General features: G+C 46.8%; 2 protein-coding genes across 6 annotated transcripts in view; one reads left to right on the forward strand and one right to left on the reverse strand.

Annotated features, from left to right (window-relative positions):
* The window catches only part of LOC143369569 (acetylcholinesterase), an 85,731-nt gene that overhangs the window by 58,008 nt on the left and 3,944 nt on the right, over window positions 1-23,779 (reverse strand). Inside the window, exon 1 of one of the 4 annotated variants that reach the window (XM_076813668.1) lies at window positions 11,834-12,320. The exons of 2 other annotated variants lie outside the window; for them this stretch is intronic. The gene's annotated coding sequence lies outside the window, so the exon portion shown is untranslated. Of the gene's footprint in view, window positions 1-11,833; window positions 12,323-23,779 lie in introns of those variants that run through there. One more of the 4 variants, XM_076813675.1, reaches the window with a different exon arrangement.
* LOC143369579 (uncharacterized) lies at window positions 13,707-18,919 on the forward strand. Of its 2 annotated transcripts, none has more exons than XM_076813696.1 (6): window positions 13,707-13,711; window positions 15,858-15,937; window positions 17,014-17,182; window positions 17,258-17,449; window positions 18,315-18,423; window positions 18,672-18,919. In XM_076813696.1, the coding sequence occupies exons 2-6, from the start codon at window positions 15,862-15,864 to the stop codon at window positions 18,855-18,857; spliced, it is 732 nt and encodes a 243-aa protein (XP_076669811.1). In that variant the 5' UTR covers window positions 13,707-13,711; window positions 15,858-15,861; the 3' UTR covers window positions 18,858-18,919. The 2 variants fall into 2 exon arrangements, with proteins under 2 accessions (XP_076669811.1, XP_076669810.1); XM_076813695.1 differs by lacking the exon at window positions 13,707-13,711 and adding an exon at window positions 14,907-14,986.

A 23,779-nucleotide genomic window follows, 5' to 3' on the forward strand; every position in this document is an offset into this window, starting at 1 on the left:
ACAGCCAGTGTTTAATGGCTCGGAGGACCCGGAGGCCTCGGCGATACGCCCCCGAGCAGAAGAAGCATCCCCGGCGAAAAGAGAAGCAGATTTCGATAAGAAAATCAAGGCTCGTCGACTTTTCCTCCCTCCGTTGGCGCGTTCCCCGCCGAGTCTAGACGGTATCGATGGTTCTCGTTCGAATTAAGCCCTCGCCGAAGTAACCTCGCGACATCAAAGCGCCTCGCGGAAACCTCGAGCCCCTCTACAGATTGAAAAGCTGTTGGAACACCGCGACTCGCGTAAGTTAAGTGTTAATCGCCGGTCTCAAAGGAGCCCCCCGCCTGGCCTCCTCTTCCTCTACCCGCGGAGTGCTTTTCGAGGACCGAGAAAGCTCGGTGGCTCGGGACGTTAACGCGCTTGAAAAATATATTTCCCGCCCCTCGGCCGGAGAACGCGCGACGCGGAGTCCTCCCTTGGACTCGCGAGCATCAAACGCAGGGAACAACGGGAGGGAGAATTGCCCGTCGATCGAGTCCACGGGGCTTCTCCACGCTCCGCCGGACGTTCCCTCTTCTGCTCGAGACGTCTCGAGATTCGAAATATTCCCGGCTACCGTTGCGCCCGTCGCGGAATGCTAAGCGGGCCGACCTATTTCTTATTTCTCGTTCCATTCCAGACGTTTACCGGCGGGCAGCCGCTCGACGTTCGCTTTGGTAAACAGGCAGGGCGTCCTTCTGTCTTTTTTTAACAATCCCCCGCAACTGCAGTTTGCGGGATCGATTCCGCGGAGCATCGGGCGGCGGATCGCGTTCTGTTGCGTTTCGGGCGATCGGTGCACGGGGGGGAAGTTTCTCGCAATTGGCTGCGGGGCGGACGATTCCCGAGGCCGAAAAAGTTGCCCGATCTGCTGTGGCCGATAATAAATTCATGGGGCGGGTTTAACGTGGAATTTTTATGCGGGAACCGGTGGGGATTCGGTTGGTTCGGTCGGTTCAGCCCCATCGGGCTCGACGCAGCCTTTCGACGCGAGTGCACGGTGGCAATGCGTCGGGAACTGCTGCAGCCGCAATGCAGCTCCGGGTGCAAGGAAAAATCGTTCGCGGCCGGATGCACTGGCTTCCTTTCTTCCTCGATTATTTCGTCCGGCCGGTGGGTCCGTTGGATCTGGTTCGACGGACGAGGCGAGGTCGCTAAGCTCCCAACCGTTGGCCAACTTCGACACTGTCGATTGGTCGATCTCGGCTTCCTACGGAGGGATCGTTTCTACCCCTCGCGTCCGAAGGCAGCTCGGCGGGGGAAGCGTGAAACACTTTTTACGGGCACAGAACACTCGGTCAATTGGAGCGTAGTTCCGAGTCCTTGCCGCTTAAGGAAGTCACGTGACGAGTAAGTCGTGCATAAAAAATTAGTAGCCAGTCAGATCGACCCGATTAGATAGGCATCTGCGGCGGGAGCTGACGTAATGAGCGTAACGGGCGTTGCCGTAACAAATTGAGGGAAAGCTGGGCCGGCTATAGTCCCTCGTTCTACTTGCCGGCTGACTCCTCGTCCTCACCTTCCACTAGACCCCTCTGCGAACCTTACACGCGGCCGGGGGAGGCCGTAAGCACTCCCTGGGGAGCGGAGATCGTTGACGGAAATGGAAAAGAGGCATCGAGCAAGGTGGAATGTCACCACAATGGAAGGCCCTCGTCGAACGCTCGAAAGATGTAACAAAAGGGAGCTTCTGTCTCCACTCGAATGGAATAATGGACAATCCTGCTGCGGAGTAGATATTCTCGGGCGTGCTTCTAAATGTGTAAAGTCGTCTTCGGGGAGCCTAGTCCCGAAATGGAGGCTCGGCTTCTGGGTTCCGAGAGCCGAGCGCACCCCGCGGGCACCGCTAACGGGGAGTGGTGATCGGACCGATACCGATACTATTAATGATATTCAATCAATTCGATACTAAAGTACTCAATGGACAGTATCCATACGTATTGAAATTTTAGGTACTTGGTAGCAATTTTCGGTACTGATGCTACTTGAATCGATATTAATTCCAAGAGCGCTTACATAGAAACGATACCCGTTTGGTACCTCGTAAAAGTATCGGTATCCTCGTTTGATACCTCACGAAAGTACCGGTACCCGCTCGATACTTTACGGAAGTAACGATACATGATTGATACCTTATGAAAGTACAGATATACATGTCATATTTTTACAAATGTTTGGTACTAGCTTGATATTTTACGAACGCATCGATACCTGTAGATATTAAACTTTTGAAATTATGGATGTTCATTTGATACTTCGCCGAAATATATTGATAAAAGAAATGACGTTTTATCAATTAAGCAGGTGACGTCAAGATGATTACGGTGAGATGAAGTTGCATTGATTCCCCAGTTATTCGTATCATGCTCAACGATCTCTCTGTTTTACTTAAGAACTTACGATTAGATTTCTTCTTTCGATATAATCATTAATTAAATTTCTTGGTCCAGCTACGAAGTGACAAGCTCTCTGTACCCTGCATTGCAACCGCGACCGTCTCAACGGCGCAAAGGTTATTACTTGTAGTAATGCTTTGTATTTATAGTGCCTCTACGAGCTACAGTGACTTAGGTGTGAGGTACCCAGCGGGGTCTTAACCGATATCCTGCTGGGTATGGGCCGCTAAACGTGGCCCCCTGCTACCTCTTGTAGTACTGTGTTTAGGGAAGATCAGTGGCCCAGAAACTGCGGCCCTATAGATGAAGCGTTACATCTTCGATTTTAATAAAATAAAATAGAAATTGAAGATACTGTTTATCGTTATTAAACGCCACCAATTAAGCTTTGCTACTGGCTATTAAAAATTGTCTCACTGTCAGCACATATTAAATACAAATCCATTTCAGTAAGGCATATATACTGCATTAGAACAGTAGCAATGTAAATTATTTTATATCAATAACTCATTTTACCCTTTAGGGCCCAGGTTTTGTCCTGAACCTCCCTAAACACAGTTCTGCAAGAGGCAGTAGTGGGGGCACGTTTAGCGGCCCGTACCCAGCAGGGTATGGGTTAAGACCCCGCTGGGTACCTCACACCTAAGTCACTATAGCTCGTAGAGGCACTATACCTGTGCCGTCAACACGTGACGCCGTGTATATCAAATGGGTATCACTACTTTCGGATCGAACGGGTGAATCGATCGCTTCGTAGAGTTACCAAAAAGGTATCGATGCTTTCGCGTGGTATCGCAAACAGGTACCGATACCTTCGCAGAGTGGGTATCAAACGGATATCTATACTTTCATAGAAGTATCAAACGGGTATCAATATTTCTGATACCTACGTCTTGTAGCCACTATTCGATACCGCATCCTAATTTCCGGGCTGGTATCGATAGTATTGATTTGGTATCGGCCCGATCGCTGACGGGTAGGATCGTTTAATCCGGCAGAAGGAGGCTCTATCGGTGCGCAGATTTTCGCGGGGGAGCCCGATGCACCCGTCACGCGATGCGCGGGCCGGAATGGTATAAACAGTCGCTCGTGTCGGCTGACACAAAGGCCTAGAAAAGGGGCCGTAGATCGCCGGCAGGGAGGAGCGCGAGGGAGGCGAGGGACGGGCGAGTAAGTCGTAGGGGGATAGGAAAGGATAGATTAACCTGGTTAGATAGGGATCTGGGGAGAATGTGGCGGCATAATAGGGCCGCGAGGGTTAGGTACAGAGGTGAGGGCGAGGGCGACGGGAGATTGCAGTTGCAGGTGCTTTCTCTTCGAGCTGCACGGCCCCCTAATATCCTCGGGCCATTTCTGAAGTTACGCCTGCGTGCAGATAGCGACACGGCTATTCAATTTTCCCTCTCTCTCCCTCCCTCTCTCTCTCTCTGCCTCTCTATCCGGACGTATATTTCGAATACCGTGGCTTTCGAGAATCTTCACGTGCCCCTGCGCCCTCCATCGAAAGCGGCCTGGACTTTTGGCTCGGGCGATTAGCTCCACCCCCACCCCGCTCCGTTTCGCCTTCTTTTCCGCGCCGTCCAATTTCTGGCCTGGCCTAGAAGGCTTATGAATATTGCACCGTGCCACGACCTTTTCGCTCCTCGTCGCCGCACCATCGTCCGCCACCTTTTCATTATTGACGACCGCTTTCTTTATACGCTTACGGCGAATTCCAGACGCCGCCCCAATCCCACCCGGAAATTACTTTTTTCCCAGCCTTCTCCCTCCGTCCTTAGCGTCCCCCGCCGACCGCAGCGCGATCCTCCTTCCCTAGGAATCTACTCGACGGACTCTCTTCCCCCTTTGAAAGCGCGGCGAGCCATTAACATCAGGAGCATAAATTTCGCTCCTCTTCCTCGCCGAGTGCGAACGGCGGGAACCGTCGAACGGAGTGCTTAAAAGCGAGACCGGAACCTTCGTCGTCTCTTATTATCGCGCGGCGTTTCGATTCCGCCAGGAGTCCAGTTCGTCCATTCTGCTCTACGTTCGCCTGGCAGAGCAGCAACTGCGGCCTTTCTCCGCGGTACGAGCTACAGAGGAGCAGCGCGGGCTGTGCAAAGAGGAGTCTCTGCTGGAGCCAGGCCGCTGGACAATTTGTCGCGACGTCCGCTGACAGAGGGATGGAAGAAGGTCGATTCCGAGGGAAAGAAGCGGAGAAACGGGCAAGCACTTTCGAGCCTCGTGCCTCCGCGGCTCCCGGGATTGCAGACGCGCGCAGATACGCTGCGCGATAACTGTGCCGTGCGAATAAAGGCCAGCGTCCTTATCGGGCCGTTGATCTCGGGGCCACTTATCGGTATCGAGATGTGCTTCTTTTTTTTTTTTCGAGGGACCTTCGACAATCAGACTCCTATTCAGCCTCGGAACTACGCCTCATCCCGTGTCGCGTGCCCTCTACTACTCGATCCTCTCCCTCGGTCTCTGGGTCGAACCGTGATTCTCGCTCGATAAAGCCGATACTTGATCCACAGCCTGTGATAAATTATCCTTATCGAGCGGATCGACGTGCGCCGTGCAAACAACCGATTCCGAATCTGCTAATCGTTTGCTAAAGTTCGGCCAGATGAACCAGCGATATTTCAACGTGGTTTAACGTCGAGTCAATTAGCAAAAACTGCTTATAAAATTATTGCTCTGACTTGTCGTTATAAGGAGAGCTCTGATCGAAGAACATATAATTTCACGTAGTGTTCCTTCTCGAGAAATTTTATAATTGCGCATTTCTTATTTCTCGAGAAATACTATGATTTCTCGAGAAACTTAAGCTCAGGGGAAATATTATAAATCTCATTTATTTTCGTAAATGAATGTATTACTAGTTAATCGCGAACGTATGAACACATCTACAATTTATAATGCATCTTATTAATAACATTAGAACCTATATGAATTCCAATAGAAAATCACAGTACAGAAGATTCGATATTATTAATTGTTGAAGGTGCTCTTAAATTCTTATTTCAAAATTTAGAAAAATTGTATACTGAATTAAGTACCTAATGAGGTTCTTGTGGCTATTAAAGAAGAAATATTGAAAACAAGAGATAAGACTATTGTACTCCGTATAAAATTTTTACACGATCCAGAATTTCTTCCAAAAGGGTCAAGACGCATTTCTTCATTTAACAGCCGAGATAGATATTTCTAAAACGTCAAAATATAGCAATAACAGATTTTGCTATAAAAAAAAATAGATTCGCTGACGCTACATTAGACGCATTGTGCTATTTAAAAATAAATTTTAAAAGCAAAAAGGAATGTTTCGCTTTGTACAAATTTTGTATTAAATAAATAAATTTACCAATTATATTTAATATCTATTTTTCATTTACACAAGTTTTGTACAAATTAGACCGGAATAATTAGTTAGTTAAAGTTTTTTGTGTTTTTGATAAATATTATCAACATTATTCCAAAAATATAAGTTTTGCAATATTTTTTTCAATTTCTCGAGAAACAAAAAATATCGAGAAATCAGGAACACTATTTTCACGCAATAAATAACAGTTATCGAGCCGCTAAATTTTGATTTCTATTTCTTGCGAATTCTTCAAATCTGTATCTGCCGAAACAAAAATGTAGCACAAAACAGTAATAGGTGCAGCTTGAAAATTTACAATAAATCGCTAGTCTTCTTTACATATGTTAAACGTCAGAACAAAAAAATTAGTAAAAACGTAGTTGCACGCCTCTCGCTGCAATTTCCTCGATTCGATCTACTATTACCTCCAGTTTTTAGCAGTCAGCCGCGACTTACGACTCGAGAGAATGTCACAGAAGCTCAAAGGAACAAAATAAGTAAAACACACATAAGATAATTAACTATCAAACAAAAGAATTTTCAGAGCAAACTAAAAAATTGTTTCCCTATAAAGATAGTTTATTTTCTTTATTAAATTATATTGCAACGCTCATTTACAATATGTACGATCTTACCTGTAAAGAGAGAAACGACATTTAAAGTTTATTCTCTATCGCTTCTTCCGTTTACATCTTTATTATTTTCTTTCGTGTTAATAATACTCTATTAATTCTTATCCCACTTTCTCAATCTACGCACATGTGCTCTGTTACGCAATCATCCATCAGTCATCTGTTAGTCGTTCTCTCTATACAGTAGGATTTGAATTTAACCCTTAACTGGTATACTGTCTTTTCAAACGTAACTGTTATCTTGGGGTCGTGGCAGACCCCAAATAAAAAAGGACACAGAAATTTGTAAAGTCGACATTAGATCAACCTCTATGAATACCAATTTTGTTCGTAGGTAATGTATAAAATAATAGAAACCTCGAAAGTTAAACTATTATGATCAAATTAATTAGAAATTCAGTTTACAAACTTAGACAACCAAATATTTTGCAGCGAACCTTGCGTGCTTGGGGTCACGACTGACCCCAGGATACCAGTTAAGGGTTAAGAAATACCATTTCCTTGCACATTTAAAAACGCAAGAGACACTCTGATTCAAGCTTCCCTAAGCGAGCAGCAATTGTCCCACGCACCAATCTAACAGACCCCACGTTCCGTCGCGCGATACTGTCTAAGGGAGCGTTAACAAATGCCGCGTCCACCCCCGTTTAGCCTCGTCGCGGGAAATCAGAGGGCCCGGCCTGCCGGCGAGCTCCGCGAGCATTAACCGGAATCGTTAAGAGTTAATTAGCGCGCGAGCGTGACTTCGCAGCCGCGGCGACGCATTAGAGAGTGACGGTGGTCCAGGGCGCGGGAAACACAGCAGCCCTGGCGTTTATACGGGGCAAACGGGTCGTGCTCGCGAGGCCACGCGATAAATGTTTAAGCGCGAACGCGACCCGAGATATTTTGCCCGCCAAGCTGCGGCGCCGGTAAATACGCTTAAAAATTCCGGCGGAGTTAGCGCGCTGGCTGGCCGGGGGGTAAACAGGGTGGCACGCACGGGGGGTGGCGGGTAATAAACCGAGGATAAGTCGGGCTTGGATATTCAGTTTCCTCAGCGCTGATTTATTCCAGCTACGGGAGACAGAGCCGAGAGCGACTTCTCGAAAAAAAGAAAAAGCGTATCGACTCGACCCTGTTTCCCCCTCCCCCCCCCCGGTGGCCGTCGGAATCTCATCTCACTTTCACGTGCACGCGCAGGAGCACGCAGCCACACGCAGGGGGTGGATACGCGGCTCTCTCGATCGACGCCGCGCCGCCGACGTCGCGGGCACACGCCGCACAGACGGGCGGCGTATCAACGGTCGCATTGATTCGCCCGCGGGGGAGCGAAAAATAGTCGGACAACGGGAGGAAATGCATAATTGTGGAATCGAGCGTAGTTAGGTCACGGCTTCTATTTTTAGTCACCGGCGCTGATTGTGAGTTCAAACGAAAGCAAAGGCCACCTGTGTGTGTCCAGCGTTTACTTTACGCCATCGCTCCCACCGTCTGCCGCCTCTTCTCGCCCTCTCTCAGCTTTCCCCTCGGAGGAGCCACACGGACGGGCACGCACACCGGCGTGCCCCGGGTTGCGGAGCTTTCGACACGATCCTTGATCCGACAAAGCTGCGGCGTGCGAAGCCGCGCACCGGGATAGGAGGAAAAAGCGGAGGCTCCAACGCGAGCGCCACCGGCGCGCGTCAATTTTCCTTTCGTCACCTGTATATAACCTTGTCATTGTTTTTTTTTTAATCGGCCCTCGACGACCATGAGAGGCTGCTGCACTTGCCCGAGTGCGCTAAATACGTTATGGGTCGCGACGCGCGTTAAACCGTGCTCCGCGGAGATAGAAGAGGCGGACGGGGGATCGCGGCTGGGGGCGAAATTCAATTCTCTCCGAGGCTGTTCTCCCCGGACATTAGGCAAGATTGATACCACGCTCGCGATACTATCCTCGGGCGATAAACTGTATCTCCAGGCTCGCGTTCGCGTCGCCCCGAGTTACTCGGCTAGATACACCCCCGTTGCGCGTTTTCTACGGGATTCAAGATCCCTCCCCGAAAGGTGAATAAGCACGTACGCTATAGCGACGCTCGGCTGATTCAACCTCCGCGCGAAAGCTTAGGTGCCCCGAACGATAAAAGACCGGCTCTCCCCACGAGCGAGGAGCGATCGATGAATTTGCTACTCGAATCTTTTCAAGGACCCCGTCCTTCCATGAGCTGCCATGCAAGTGCCGCGTCCCTTCCTCTCGGCCCCTGCACCCTTCCCCCGTCGCCCTGGGCTGGTATCGCGACGCCAGTGGCAACTGCGCGGAATATTAAAAGCCGCCTTTATAGCAGCGCGCCAGGAGAGAAGGCTCTCGGCGGGCCACGGGAAACGAACAAAGGGGATTGGTCTTGCCGTGCTGGCAATAAATATAATAAATCGTCTCGAAATCGATCGGAGGGTACGCGGCTCCAAGAGCGACGGCCTTCACCGTGCGCAGCGGGGATTTATCGGTGACCTCGGCTGAGAAAATCCGATCCTCGATCTCGGGAGCAGCCAGCATCGGCTTAAGCCTATCGAAATTTATCGTCGCCGCTCGCAGGCCTAGCTGCCGTTAATCCGCGCCACATATTCCTCGATATCCGTTCGCCGATCTTATCGCTGATCCGCTAGCTTTGTCGTCGTAACTCTCGCCGACTAATAGGACTACCGCCAGCCAATCTTTGCGCGAAATCGATCCCGCGCCTCTCTGGCCCTAGCCAGGCACAGAGAAATCTCTTTCAAACCCTTCAAATGGGGGACTATTCAAAGAACTCTAACGTAGCCTTGGGGTTTCAAGATTAATAGCTAATCAGAGGTGGATATGTGTAATACTGTTTAATACGTCTCGCCTAGTGTTACTGATTTCTCTTCTTTTTTTTTGTTTCTCGAGACATCAGAAATGAGATCGTATTTCTTGAGAATTCTCGAGAAATTCAACAGGAATATTATAAAAATTATATTTATGGAATAATGCTGATAATATCTATCAAAAACACAAGAAAATTTTAACTAAATTATTCATGTCTAATTTATACGAAATTTGTGTAAATGAAAAAATAAATATTAAATAATTGGTGAATTTATTTATTTAATACAAAATTTGTACAAAGCGAAACGTTACTTTTTGGTTTTAAAATTTATTTTTAAATAGCATAATGCGTCTAATGTAGCGTTAGCGAATCTATTTTTTTTTATAGCAAAATCTGTTATTGCTATATTTTGACATTTTAGAAATATCTATCTTGGATGTTAAGTGAAGAAATGCGTCTTGACCCTTTTGGAAGAAATTCTGGATCGTGCAAAAATTTTATACGGGATACAATAGTCTTATCTCCTCTTTTCTATATTTCTTCTTTAAGGGGGAACACCACTGTGACGGCCGGAAAAGTAAGTCACTTTTAAGAATTTTTTTCAGGAACAATTTACAGTTTTCATAAAAAATTGTTATTACCTACCTTTAGTACGCTGTCTTAAGAGACTATAGAAAAAAAAATTAATAGAAAAACATTCATAAATTTTAATATATTAATTAATCTTCTAGACTTCCCCACGCGAGCTGATCGAAGGTGTAACTATGGAACAGTAGGTCCAAAATTAAATTTCTTTTTTTTTTATAAACTATATGAGTGTAGTTTCCGTTGTACGTATGGATTCTTTGATTGCAAACAAATTTTTGTTTAAATACGCGCGAAGAGCTGTCTATCTTATTCGCGGATTTTCGAAACTTTTCTTCTAAGGCGCACCATTTTAACAAAAATAATTTGTTTAAGAAATCGGTACGTACAACGGAAACTACACTCATATAGTTTATAAAAAAAAAAGAAATTTGATTTCGGACCTGTCGTTCCATAGTTACACATTCGACCAGCTTGCGTGGAGGGTCTAGAAGATTAATTAATATATTAAAATCTATGGATGTTTTCCTAATTATTTTTTTCTGTATAGTCTCTTAAGACAACGTACTAAATGCAGGCAATCACAATTTTCTATGAAAATTGTATATTATTCCTGAAAAAAATTCTTAAGAATGTCTTACTTTTCCGGCCGTCACAGTGGTGTTTCCCCTTAATAGCCACAAGAAACTCATTAGGTACTCAATTCAGTATACAATTTTTCTAAATATTTAAATAAGAATTTAAGAGCACCTTCAGCAGTTAATAATATCGAATCTTCTGTACTGTGCTTTTCTATTGGAATTCATTTAGGTTCTAATGCTATTAATAAGATGTATTATAAATTGTAGATGTGTTCATACGTTCGCGATTAACTAGTAATACATTCATTTAAGAAAATAAATGAGATACATAATATTCTTCCTAGATCTAAGTTTCTCGAGAAATTGTAGTATTTCTCGACAAATGTAATAAGCAATTACAAAATTTCTCTAGAAAGCATTCTCGAGAAGGAACACTAGTTTCGCCACGTGGGCCACCGGTGGCCCACGATACTTATCGGTGGTGCCACTTTTATTCAGAAGGAAAAGATATTTTTCAATTAAAAATATTCTATATTTTCTAATCTGAAAATATTCTATATTCAATAGCCTATATTGTTATTTAAAATAATGAGGAATATTACGCAACTACCTACTATTTTTTTGCAATTGCATATCGCAATTAACTTTCTCATCTGAAAATCTGAATATCCATCTAGGCACGGAACGCGTGAACTGCCAAATCTTGGCGCTATGCCGTCTCCAGCGTGACTAATTGTAAGTAGTACTAAGAGATTACTGTAGAAAGAGGGCCAAGACACGGCCAAAAATTGCGTTCCGGCGAGAAATTGCCGGCGCGACAGTGACACCGTCTCATTCGAAAATAATTGCCCGACGATCGTCCCTATTAACCCCCTTTCCACAACCACCCCCACCGACGCGGCGTAACCGCACGCTGAAGCAACACTAAACCGTGTCCGCAGCAGATTCTGCTGCATGACGGCCAGGCGCCACCGTCATGGACCTTCGCTGCGATTCTTCCACAAGCGTCCACGAGGAGAACGGTATCGCTAAACTCATCGGGAACGACTCTAACCAAGTAACCTCCGCGTTTCCAAACAGAAAGACGCGTGAGAGGAAGGCAGGACCTCATCGATCGGACGCTGCACGGCAGAAAAGCGCGTAGCGATCGATCTCTTTGAAGCGGAAGCTTCGCAACCGATCCTCCAGCGAGCGTTTCCACGAGGAAACATCCACCTGGGAATTCACGCCGGCCGGAATTGACGCGTGCCGCAGTGTGCGATTCCCTGCGATCTCTCACGGCATCCCGAACGTGTCCCAATTTCCACGCCACCGAAAACCGTGGACAGCGGTCCGGCCGCGGCCTGTCCACCTGGGGGACGCTCGGGTTCGACGAATCGGGGGCTCGCGTGTACGCGAGAGACGCATTCGATCGCGGAGAGTCAGAGCGATGGGGATCGATCCCCCGAATAATGGGCCGCAAAGGGACACTTACGAATTTCCAAGAGAACGAGCACCGTCGCCACCTCTCGCGCCCCTGTGTCCAGCTCGGCGAGCACCGCCGCGACGACCACCAGCAGCGGGAGCTTCAGCGGGAAGCGTGCTCTTCTCCGGGCGCAGGGAGCTGACGATAACGTTCCTCCTGTGGCCTTCCCTCGAGCCTGCCTGCCTGCCTCTGTCCTGGCCCTGTACCCTGGGCTCCGTTGTCCACCTCCGTTGTTCAACGGCTCCTCATCGGCGGTATCGGCGGTTCGAGGAGCTGGCTTGTCGAGCAGGTCGAGGAGTACGACCACCGACGGAGGGCTTCCTCTCCGCCAGCAGGCTCCGCGGCTCGGCTGTTCTGGCGCGATGCCGAGCGACCGCGACGACAAAGGCGACGACAAAGACCTCGGCGGCGGATGTCGCGAGAACGAGTGGACTCGAGGCGAGGCGTGCGAAATAGAAGTAGGCCGGTTAACCGTTCAGGCCGCACTGACGAGTCGAGCCGCGGCTAGTAAGGGTGAACTGGCCTGGCATCCCCTCTCGGCTTCGCCCCACTACACCCTCCACTGAACCCCCCGTGGCGCGAGCGCCCCCCACGGCCCTGCCCTCCTCTCACCTTCTGTCGCTCCATCTTCCTTTTCGCGCTATCATCTGCCAACGCTCGCCTCCTTTATCCTCCGACTTCTTTCCACCCCGACCACCCCCCGTTTCTTCTTGCGCCACGACCAAAGCCCTGGCTAGAGTCGACGGACCCCTTTTCCCTCGTCCTGCCTGTCTTCCAACCCCGACCCCTCCCCGAAGTGTCCTCGCGACAGATATTTGCAAGTATTCTCGAGGGGAGGGGGTGCAGCAGCGGCGACGGTGCTTTTGAGAAAAAAAAATCCAATTTCCGATATCCCAGAGGTACGCGGACTTATTTTCATGCGGCTTCCTTTCGCGTCCCGACGGTCGCGAAATTGTTTCTTTTCGGCCAAGTTTTACGAGGATGCATCTGGCTGCGGTTTGATTGGGTTCAACGGGGAGGACGCGGGGATTTACTCCGCCGTCTTTCGATATTTCTACGCGGCTCTGCCCGATTGGACAGCGTCGAGTTTCTTCCGGGTTTTATGCCCGATTACGCGGCCGCTCGTCCGCGCGGCGGGGGAATTTTGCGATTTTATGGGCGAAACTGCAGAAATGAAGATTTTGAATCTTACAAATTTAATACCAATGTGAATTGGCAGAAGTATATGCATTCTCGTGGTCAAAACCTGAAGACTTATTTTTAATATATAAAATTCGGCACTTTTACGTTCTGATATTAAGGAAATAAATTATCCGGGAAACAGCAATGACAAAAATTACGAACGATAAAGATTTTTTTATTATTTACATTTACACACTTTTTTCTTTGGTAGAACATGCCTCTGCTGCACTGCAGCAGGACATAGCGGAAGGTTTATCGCTGCTGCCGAGCAACTATTAGCAATTAATAATTGCATTTATAGAATGAAAATAGTCGAACGTAAAATAGGAATGAAAATCATTGCAGGATATTACGGGCTTGATAACTGTTTTATGTATTGAAAATTGATTCTCATACGAAAAGGTTATTTCTAAAACGCTATTTCAAAAATTGTACAAATAACGTATTAAAAACCGAAACAAAATTATTTTGAGGACACAAAGATATCTCGCGCACCACCAGGAATTCAATCCACGCCTTGAAATTATTTTCAGATCTTTCGATAACGCAATATAAGTGTTCGAAGCAACTTGAAAATCTGGATTAATTCTTTGCGATCGGTCTAACCTTGCGTGAACATAATTGCTCTTCTTTCCGAGTCTTCAAAAATATCACTACTATGCAGTAGACCCAATTAATAGAGCGATGATCGTAGCCAACGAAATCTTTAGCTGCGTTGACCCTTTTTTGGGGTCCCTAAATTCGTTAAGGACCTCGTTACATATGCAAACAGAGTAACAAAACTGGGTATCAACAGCAGCTATTTTCCCTGTGATGCCTAGGTGTTCCTCAAATGCTTACTGCCTAATCCTATTCACACTCAATACTGTATTAATATTAGTGCTCGGACTCTGCAATTTCACTGTATAGAAATTTGTAAACTATGGGTTTTCCCGTATATTAATAATAATAATAATAATAAGCATTTGCAAGTCTACACGAGCTTCGTATTAAAACACACGAGACAGTAAAATTGGTGGCATTGGATAATCATATTAGTTCTTCAATCGACACTTGCATTTATTTTGTCGAATTGAAAAATTTATTTTTGTGGCTCCGGCCATAAAAATCGCGAGATTTCCCCACCGTGGCCCGGGGCAAATCTCCCGGGCGTTTTTCTTCGTTCCCCCCGGCCCCGATCCTGCCGCGATTTACTACGTATCGATAGTTTATTCGCCGGCTCACCGGCTCCGCCGTACCTTCGTCCTCGTTGCTCCGATTTCAGGCTTCCAATAACCGAGTATTTACGCCGCCGCGATCGATACCCGCCGCGAATTTCATGGCCACCTAAAATAGCCTTTTCGGATTTATGGAAATTCACGGCCCGCTCGTGCCTGGCTAATTAGGCGGGCGTCTTCCACGGTAGCGAGCTTCTCCGGGGGCGCTCCTCTCGCGCGGGTGTATCGCGGAGCTATCGGGCGGATTCCGGGTGAGATAATCGGGCAACGAAATCTGTTGTAGGCGCAAGAGGAGCCACGCGACGCGAGACCCGTGTCAGACACCGGGATGGGAGCGACCAGCAGCGTTTTCATCAATTATCTCCCCGCGCAGCAATTAACGGCGCGGCCGTAATTTCAGGTCCATTTCGCGGCAACGGCTGCGACTACGTTCGAGTATTGTTATTCCTCGCCCAACCGATTAACCACCGCACGGCGAAACGCGTCGTCGCGGGAGTCCTCGAGCGGGTGGCGCAGCCGATTAGACGAAGATTCGCGGGTGCGAAGAGCAATTACGGACGGAACGGCAGCGTAACTCCGCGGCCTTGGCTACCGATGATACTTTGTTCCGTCCATCGGACGATCGAGTGTTCCAGATAACGGAAGAACCAATGACAGATCATCAAGCACAGGTGAACGATACCAGCAGCTCTGCTATATAAGAGAGGATTATCAGCGTAAGCCAGTACTCAGGGGAACATTGCACGCGTTGCCTATCGAAATCGTGAGTACCTATCGCCACCGATCCTCCATTCAGGTATCGCGATCTCGCGTCTCTAGTGAATCCGTTCGTCCACCGCTGTGAAGGCCGAAGTATAACGTTCGCAGAAGAAGCTCCACTTCGGAATGAAGTCTGCTCTCGGCTCTTTTATCCGCGACGATCACGCAAGTGATAAGTCGAAGCCTACAACGCGATCTGATCGGTTGCTTGTCGCGGTGAATACGTTTCCGAAGACAGCAGGGGAGTAATTACGTCTGAAGCTCGCGAAAGAGTGAGGATGATCGCGCACGGTGCGTCTCTGCGCGCTATTTAACCGCGACGCGCTCGTTGAAACGCTACTTTTCCTCGCGAAAAAGCTGGCTCGCGGGCTCCAAGGATTTTTCATTAAATAACGAGCGAATCGGGATCCATCGTAGCTTTAGCGTGGTTCAGAGGCGATCGCCGTTTTTCGCGGGACCGATCCAGAGGCCCAGCTGGTCGGGAAAAGGAGGCGGGTAGCTGGCTAAATTAACGCCCCCCGTTTCATTGCGAGCGGGTCCGAGGAAATTACAAGATCTCGAGTGCCCAGACGCCGAGTGTTTTGCTCGTGGCGACGCGAAAATAACGCGACCGGGTGGAAAAAAGAGGAGCCAACCGTCAGCGACGCGGCCTAGTAATGAAATAAATGTAGAGCTCCCGTGACGGCTAGCCGATATCGCGGCGTATCGACCTGACGACACGCTAGCTTAAAAAAGAGAATCGCGCGGTGCGTAACGAGGATTCGTGTTCAAGGGGAACGGATTTTCATGCTCGGATCGCGAGTGATATAGATGGATCTTCGAGATCGATGCAAAGAGTTCCTCATTGCAGTGCCCCTCCACCCTTTTGCTTTCAGAAAGATGCATCTGTCCGTAGCGGTGATAGCCGCGATCCTGGTGGCCTGCCATGCCGCTGCGACTCCCATGCACGTGGGACGTAAGTGATATTTTTCTATCGAACGTTCACATCGATATATTGCGGGGACATTCGGATGCTTTTGGAACGCTTTGCTATTTAATATAAAAATCAACATTTACATTCGATTTAAGGGGTTATATACCTAGTCAGGAGACCGAAAAGAAGCGAATATTTGTGAATTTTTATTGAAAAAGCGGAAGCATATGTATTTACAGAACTCTTTGCAACTTAAAAAAGCAACATCGGGGAAAATAAAAACGGTGAGCAAGATATCTCGAAAACTACTGCACCGATCTCTCTGAAATTTTGTGGGCTTAGTTTTTGTATAAAAATCTACTGAATGGCGGAGGGACTTTTTTTTCCACTGTGTAGTTTCGATTTTATCAACGAAAAATGGCTATTAGTGATAACCATACCAAAATGGTGATAACCATACTAAATTCCTACGTCATTCGGTAGACTTTTGTATAGAAAATAAGCCCACAAATTTTCAGAAAGATTGGTGCAGTAGTTTTTGACATATCTTGCTAAACGTTTTTAAAAAGGCGTCTCGGATGTCGTTTTATTTTTATTGAAATCGTAAATATTTTTCTGCAAAAAAATTACCAAATGCTCTTTGAATGATGCGCTTTTAAGTGGAAAAGTTTTGTAAAAATATATGCTTCCGCTTTGTCAAAAAAAAATCGTCTCTTCTCGGCCTGCTGACTAGGTGTAATCCCTTAAGTTATCTGAATATATAAAGCAGAAAGCTTCTATACGTTTGCGTTTGTCTGTCGCCTAAAGACTTCCCAACGATAAACTCTAGGATCACGAAATGTCCCTCAGCTCATTATGCCCGACTAATCCAGATGAATGTAACAATTTTCACGAGAAAAAAACATTTTTTTTTTATTAAATCAGAATCTAAATTTCGGGCGAAGCCGAGTAGTAAAGCTAGTCCTATCGTAGCATTGCATTTTTTTTTAATGTACTACAAGTGTAAGAATGCATAAAATTGTTATCCCCTTCCTTCTTTAGTGCATGTTACCCCGTAGTGCCCAGTTTACGGTAGCAGTTCTAGTAAGAATAACGCGTGTGTCTTCCCTCTATTGCAGAGCCCATGGAGATTGCGGAGGTCCTTGCCAAAGATGGCATGTTGGTGAAAGTGCTGGAGAAGTTCAGGGCGATAATCAAAAACGGAAACGCCACTCTAGGTATTCCCGCCCTCGACCCGTTAAAATTGGAGCACGTCGACTTGAACGTGAAGGAGGGAGGATTCGTCGAGTATGCACGTGGAAAGCTAAACGTTAATGACCCAAGTTGCGAGAGATTAACGATGATTTTTCTTTCGGTTGGCAGGCTCCACGGCGCCCTGGACAATCTAAGAGCTCATGGTCTGTCCACGTACGTCATAAACAAGGGGGATCTAGCGATCGTTGGACTCCTCGCGAATGTGAGTCTCACGTGGGACGAGATCGACCTTATGACCAACTATAAGGTCACGAGTGGGAAGATCGCCGATATGGATGTCTACGGATCTGGAACTCTCATGTGAGTTTCTTTAAATCACTATTTCCCAAAGCTTTTTTTAAGATAAATTTAATAAGTAAAATAATTTGAATTTCGACCGCACAAATCGTTGCAATTAAAAGAGTGTTGCTTCGGCGCACTGGTTCGGTCCTTCGAATATTCAAACAAAAACTAATCGCAATTTCGAAACATTTCTTTAACAGTTTCCAACGTTTCGGTCAATAATTCCTACCATTTTCAAGGAAAGTTGAAATTTATTTTTTAAAAAGGGCAAATAAAAATTGATGTTTAATGAACTATTAAATTAAAAAGATTGTGGAAATGTCGATTTAATAAGGCAAAGAAAACACATTAAAAATAGGTATTTCAGAATGTAATTCTAACTTAACAATATTAAAAGAGAAAACTCAGAAGACAGTTGGATCGGTTGGGAATCACTGGTTTCATTACTTATCTACTCAGAGTCGGGAATAATATCGAGTATGATATGGAGACGGGAAGAAATGCAGGGTCAGTTTTTCGAAATCGGGTTGCTCGATATATTCCCGCGAAAAATTCGAGCCCTTTGAAGGAGCAGCGTTCCGCAGAGGTAGCTTCATCTCTGAACGAAACGGCGAAGCCTGGTTGCGCGACAGAATCAGAAGGGAACTCTTCGATCCACCGAGAACGCGTTCGCGGTCGGTTCTGTAGTTCTCTGGCGCCAGTAAAGCAGCGTTACCGAAACCCAGTATTATCGTTCTCTGCCTTAGACCCGCCTTAAATCGCGCGGTTACCACTGAAACCGCGAGTATTACAGGAACTTGATTACAAATAACATTTAGACAAAGAGGGAAGGGGCTTCGAGGTAATAGCAGGCGGAATAGATAATATTTCCTTTGATTCCCAGGGCTGTGATTAAGGGCCTGACCGTGACGGTGGACATGAAAATCGGCATAAAGGACGGCGGGCTGTACGCGAAGGAATTAGTCCTGCACGCCCATCTCAAGGGGCTGGTCGTAAGTCCTCAAAAATGCTCCCTTAACCTTTAGAGGGCCGGGATTTTTTCACTGAAACTGTAAATTATTATTCACTTAAAATTTATGCACATACACCACCAAAATGGGCGGCAAAGTATGCAAATTCTTAGGTGGCCACTGTACTGGCCAGCCCAGCCCTCTAAAAGTTAATCACTGTACAGCAGTGCCTACTCAAATATTTCGAAGCTAAATAAGAGTGTTTTTTTCCCCTATTTCTATTATCACAGTTCAAAATCACTGGGCTGTACGACGACGCAGAAATGTCCAAGCTGGTGAGCAGTATCGTCAGCGACATAACTCCTGGACTGCTCGACGATTACCAGGAGAAACTGTCCGAGATCGGTAGCCCCATCGTTCTGAAGCTCTTGAACAAGGTGTTGAAAAACATATCCCTCTCGTCCATTTTGGGCTGAGTGAACTTTACTGCGCAAAGGACTAGAAGCACGATTAAAGGAATACAATCGAACATCGCATATATACTTTCCTCCCTACTACCTCCTACTCCGTGATTTAAGGGGGTATACCCGTTTGAACCCTCGGAAAATGTATACATTTTGTGGATTTTTTTACAAGTCAACGGTTTGATGCAGATATCCCGTTTTTTTTGCTATTTTTACATAGTATTATGAACTACTTAAAAAAAAAGTTTCACTTCAAAAACTATTGTTTTTCGGAAGTTATGCATACATATCTGGGAGTCTCTCGATTTTAGACGGCTAAACGGTGGGCCTGAAAACAGCTGAATGTCGTGTCGGAAATCAAAAACAATAAAATCTTCTTATAAAGCATGTCAATAGCTATCGTCTAATGGAGCCGATTTTGAAAATTTTATAAAATAAAGAAATGGTAAGAGATCAAAGGAGAAGTTACACTTTTCTAAGAGAAAAGGCCAACTTTTTCCTTTATAAATAATAAACGGGGAATCGGAATAATAAAAAACCCTCGTGGGACGATGTGGAATCTTATTACGATCCTGCGTGCAAAATTAGAAGCGAATCGGTTGAACGTAGCGCGAGTTTTTAGGCCCACCGTTTAGCCGTCTAAAATCGAGAGACTTTCGGACATGTATCCGTAACTTCCGAAAAACAATAGTTTTTTAACTGAAACTTTTTTTATAAGTAGTTCATAATACTATGTAAACATAGTTAAAAAACGGGAAATCTGCATCAAACCGTTGACTTGTAAAAAAATCCACAAAATGTATACATTTTCCGAGGGTTCAAACGGGTATACCCCCTTAAGCACCCCCCAAAATTTAAAGAGGCAACCGAAGCCACGCGCGTCAACTCCCACCCCCTTTGTCGGTGTTTGTTTCCAAGCCTGATGGGGAACGAATGAAGTTTAGAGCGCTCGAGCGGAAGGAAGGCTTCTCCCCAAGCGATCGCTATTTTGCCGGGGAGACGTCGCCGGGCCCCGCGGAGCGAGGGGGTGGAAGAGCAGCGATTCGAAATTCCGGATAAGCGACCGATAAATTCCCGGATTTTCTTGTCCGCCATTCCGGTCCATCTGTTACGCTATCCCGTTGCTTTCCTCGACTAATTCACCCGGGGATCCTCTAAATCCGCGGGCCACTTTTAGCCGGCGTAATTAGTGGGAAATCGATGGGGAACCGATTCACTAGCGGAGACAGGATCGTTACTCAGGGACCGAGGCCGCGATAAATTCTTATCTCGCCGCCTTATCTCCCCTGTATCTAACCGCATTAAACGCGACGAAATTGCCTGAAAAATGGCGAGGGCAAGCTTTGCGAGAACCCGCGGGGGCGTGGGGCCGCGAAGAAGTCGGGGTGGTACTCGTCGAGCTTGTGGAGAAGTCAAAGCAATCGCGCGGATGACGGAGAAGACCTGGCTACGGGATAATTGGCTCGGGGGACTCAATTAGCTCGTTCTTTGACAAACAAACTACATCTGGCTTCCTGGCGGTTTGCACGATCGCTTTGATATCAAGCCAGAGGAGCTTGCGGTATTAAAATGAGATGCGCCGGCTGAAGGGGGCGGTGCGTCGGGGAATTTTCGGTTTGGCAAGCGTAAATATGTGATCGCGGAGCGCTGTTTGAACATTAGACGGCGAACCGTGTCCACTGGCTGTGTTCCACGTGCTTTGACAAGAGCAACAAGTGTCTGCGTGCTGAACACCGTTTTCGAACGATCGGCGAGCCTTCGGATGTTGGATAATATCGTTCTTCCGATGCTTCGAACGATCTAATGCGCTCTGAATAGCAGAGGCGTCGTTAAATCTGTCCGTTCCGCGATTTCCCAGCGGCGACGAGGTCGTTCCGGACTCGAATCGTATTCGCGATCAATTTTTCCGAGAAACGCGATGATGTAACGCGATTAGCGTAACGCCGCGCTATCAGTGCCAGCGTGCACGCCCGCAATATCGCGGCGGAGCGGCACACGCACGATTCGCACGGTGGTAAACGATTCCCAGTGGCGAGCGATTTTCTTCCAGGTCGCGAGACCACCGGCGGGTTTAAATAAATAAACGAGCAGCGGAGCTTTGTAACGCTCCCAGGAAACACGTGCTCTCCAAGTTAAAGCTTCGTAGGCAGAGTTAATAATAGAGAAATTTCAGCGCACACGCGAACCAGCTCGCATCCTTATTCACCTTGGCAGGCACTTTAAAATTCACGGGACTTAACCAGGTCTGAGCTCCGCGGATTCAAAGCAAAACAACTTCCGCGTCACATAAACAATTTGATTCTAGCGAAGAGGAGCGAAATAATATTCAGACTATCCCAGAAGCTTGCTCTGCTCTGGATTTCTATAGGCACGTTGCGAGCTGATATTTCCTACAGGGCATCGAAAGTACTGGCAGACAATCCCCGCACGCTCGCTTTGTAAACAAACCAAGCAAGGAGCGGACTTTCTACGGTCCGTACAAAACTTTCACTACAAAGGGGCCTGCTTAGAAAGTCCTGACCAACTGAAACCTGGAATGACACTGTGGGGTGAAATAATTTTAATGATCCACTTCGATTTTATTATGAAAAGAGGGTAAGCGAGAATCGTGGGCTGTAATTAATGAGAAACTTGCTCCGTTCTAAGTGCCGGCGTCCCAGCAGTGAATTTGGAGATCTGGCGCCAGTAGGAGTAACAAGTGTCTACCGCCCTTCCCGTGAAATATCATCAAATATTTTAATTTAAAAGAGCTGAGAGAAATTAGGATTAATTCAGTATGATAACTCACATATGAGTTATTGCTAATTTGTTATATGAGAAAGAGGGGAATTGTTTTTCAAAGTGGTCCCAAGCCTCTGTTCAAACCTTTCCCAATTTCTTTCGTTCAAAATTTGTCGCTCCCCAGAATTTGTCGCCTCCCAAATTTGCCGCTCCCCAAAAATGTATCGCTCCCCAAAATTTGCAGCTTCCCAAAATTTGGTGGTCTCCCAAATTTTCCGCACCCCAAAATATGTCGCTCCCAAATATGTATCACCTCCTAAATTTGCCGCTCCCCAAAATTCATCGCTCCCCAAATTTATCACTCTCCAAAATTTCCCGCTCCCAAAAACTTGTTGCGGCCCAAATTTACCGCTCCTCAAAATTTGTCGCTCCCCAAAATTTATCACTTCCCAAAATTTGTCGCTCCCAAAAATTTGTCGCCTCCCAAATTTGCCGCTCCCCAAAAAATGTATCGCTCCCCAAAATTTGCAGCTTCCCAAAATTTGGTGCTCTCCCAAATTATCCGCACCCCAAAATATGTCGCTCCCAAAAATGTATCACCTCCTAAATTTGCCGCTCCCCAAAATTCATCGCTCCCCAAATTTATCACTCTCCAAAATTTCCCGCTCCCAAAAACTTGTTACGGCCCAAATTTACCGCTCCTCAAAATTCGTCGCTCCCCAAAATTTATCACTTCCCAAAATTTGTCGCTCCCAAAAATTTGTCGCCTCCCAAATTTGTCGCTTCTCAAAATTTTTTGCTCTCCCAAATTTATCACTCTCCAAAATTTGCCGCTCCCAAAAATGTATCACCTCCTAAATTTGCCGCTCCCCAAAATTCATCGCTCTCCAAATTTATCACTCTCCAAAATTTCCCGCTCCCAAAAACTTGTTGCGGCCCAAATTTACCGCTCCTCAAAATTTGTCGCCTCCCAAATTTGCCGCTCCCAAAAATTTGCAGCTTCTCAAAATTTTTTGCTCTCCCAAATTTTCCGCACCCCAAAATATGTCGCTCCCCAAAATTTCCCGCTCCCAAAAATGTATCACCTCCTAAATTTGCCGCTCTCCAAATTTTAACGCTCCCCCAAATTTATCACTCTCCAAAATTTGCCGCTCCCAAAAACTTGTTGCGGCCCAAATTTACCGCTACCCAAAATTTATCACTCCCCAAAATTTGTCGCTCCCAAAGATTTGTCGCCTCCCAAATTTGCCGCTCCCTAAAATTTGCAGCTTCCCAAACTTTGTTGCTCTCCCAAATTTGCCGCTCCCCAAAATTTTCCGCCCTCGGCTGCAGCCTACTTAACCTACCCACAAATCTGCCCCTTCGTACCAAGATCGGGGACCAATGCGTTGCCAAAAAACATCTCTCTGTGGGAACATGAGGCATCCTAGAAAAATGGCGCGGTTCTCCGTGGAACCGGTCGAGTAGGAGCGCGAAATAAACGGCGGGGCTGACGATTACAGCGGTGGAATAAGCGTAAACAGCTTCCTCCGAGGGACACCTGTGAATCCCGCGAAAGTAAAAACGACCCGCGCCGTCTAAGGACTAATCTCGTAACGGCGGCCTGTTTTTTCAGCGGCGTTCGGGCCGCTTGACACCCGGTATGTGCAGGCCGGGTGAACGCTTGTAAGTGGCGAGTGTTTGCCGTGTAATTACGGATTCTCGGTAAAGCGAGGAAAACGGCCGGCATACCGCCCAGGCGTTTCTCATTTCCGTTGAAACGTCGATATCGCCGCTGACGGAGATAGGTACAGAGGGAAGGGTGCTCGTCGGCCTACCTCCAGCGAAAAATGGCAAGTTCTCGCGTTGCTGCAACACGGAACTTGGAAACCTTTCAGCGACAGCCGGGTGGTTAAATATGGAGGGCAGAATGTATAATTGACGTGGATGGGCGGTGAAACAAAGTTGGGTATAAATATCGCGGAAAAACAGGGGAGGTGTATTTGGAGGCGAAGGGTTCACATTGCTGCGCAAACTTTGATATAGGAAACAGGTAGGTACTTTTGGAGTGGCGGAAGTTGGACTCGCATATTAAACGCGGAACCTATAGGTACGTTGAATGGTGGAACAATTAAATAACATATGGAGTTTACGAGAGGAAAGAAGAGACACAGCCTCTATGTTGTTAATTGCAGAAGATTTCAATAAAGTGTTGCCGGTCATACGCTCCTTTC

The sequence above is a fragment of the Andrena cerasifolii genome, chromosome 6, assembly GCF_050908995.1.
Source record: "Andrena cerasifolii isolate SP2316 chromosome 6, iyAndCera1_principal, whole genome shotgun sequence".
Taxonomy (NCBI): domain Eukaryota; kingdom Metazoa; phylum Arthropoda; class Insecta; order Hymenoptera; family Andrenidae; genus Andrena; species Andrena cerasifolii.

What these genes read in the sequence shown, in the direction of transcription:
- LOC143369579 (XM_076813696.1), top strand. Translation starts at nt 15,862, where the DNA reads ATGCATCTGTCCGTAGCGGTGATAGCCGCGATCCTGGTGGCCTGCCAT. An exon ending in AAGGAGGGAGGATTCGTCGA is followed by an intron (nt 17,183 to 17,257) that starts GTATGCACGTGG and finishes TTCGGTTGGCAG; the next exon opens with GCTCCACGGCGCCCTGGACA. An exon ending in TACGGATCTGGAACTCTCAT is followed by an intron (nt 17,450 to 18,314) that starts GTGAGTTTCTTT and finishes TTTGATTCCCAG; the next exon opens with GGCTGTGATTAAGGGCCTGA.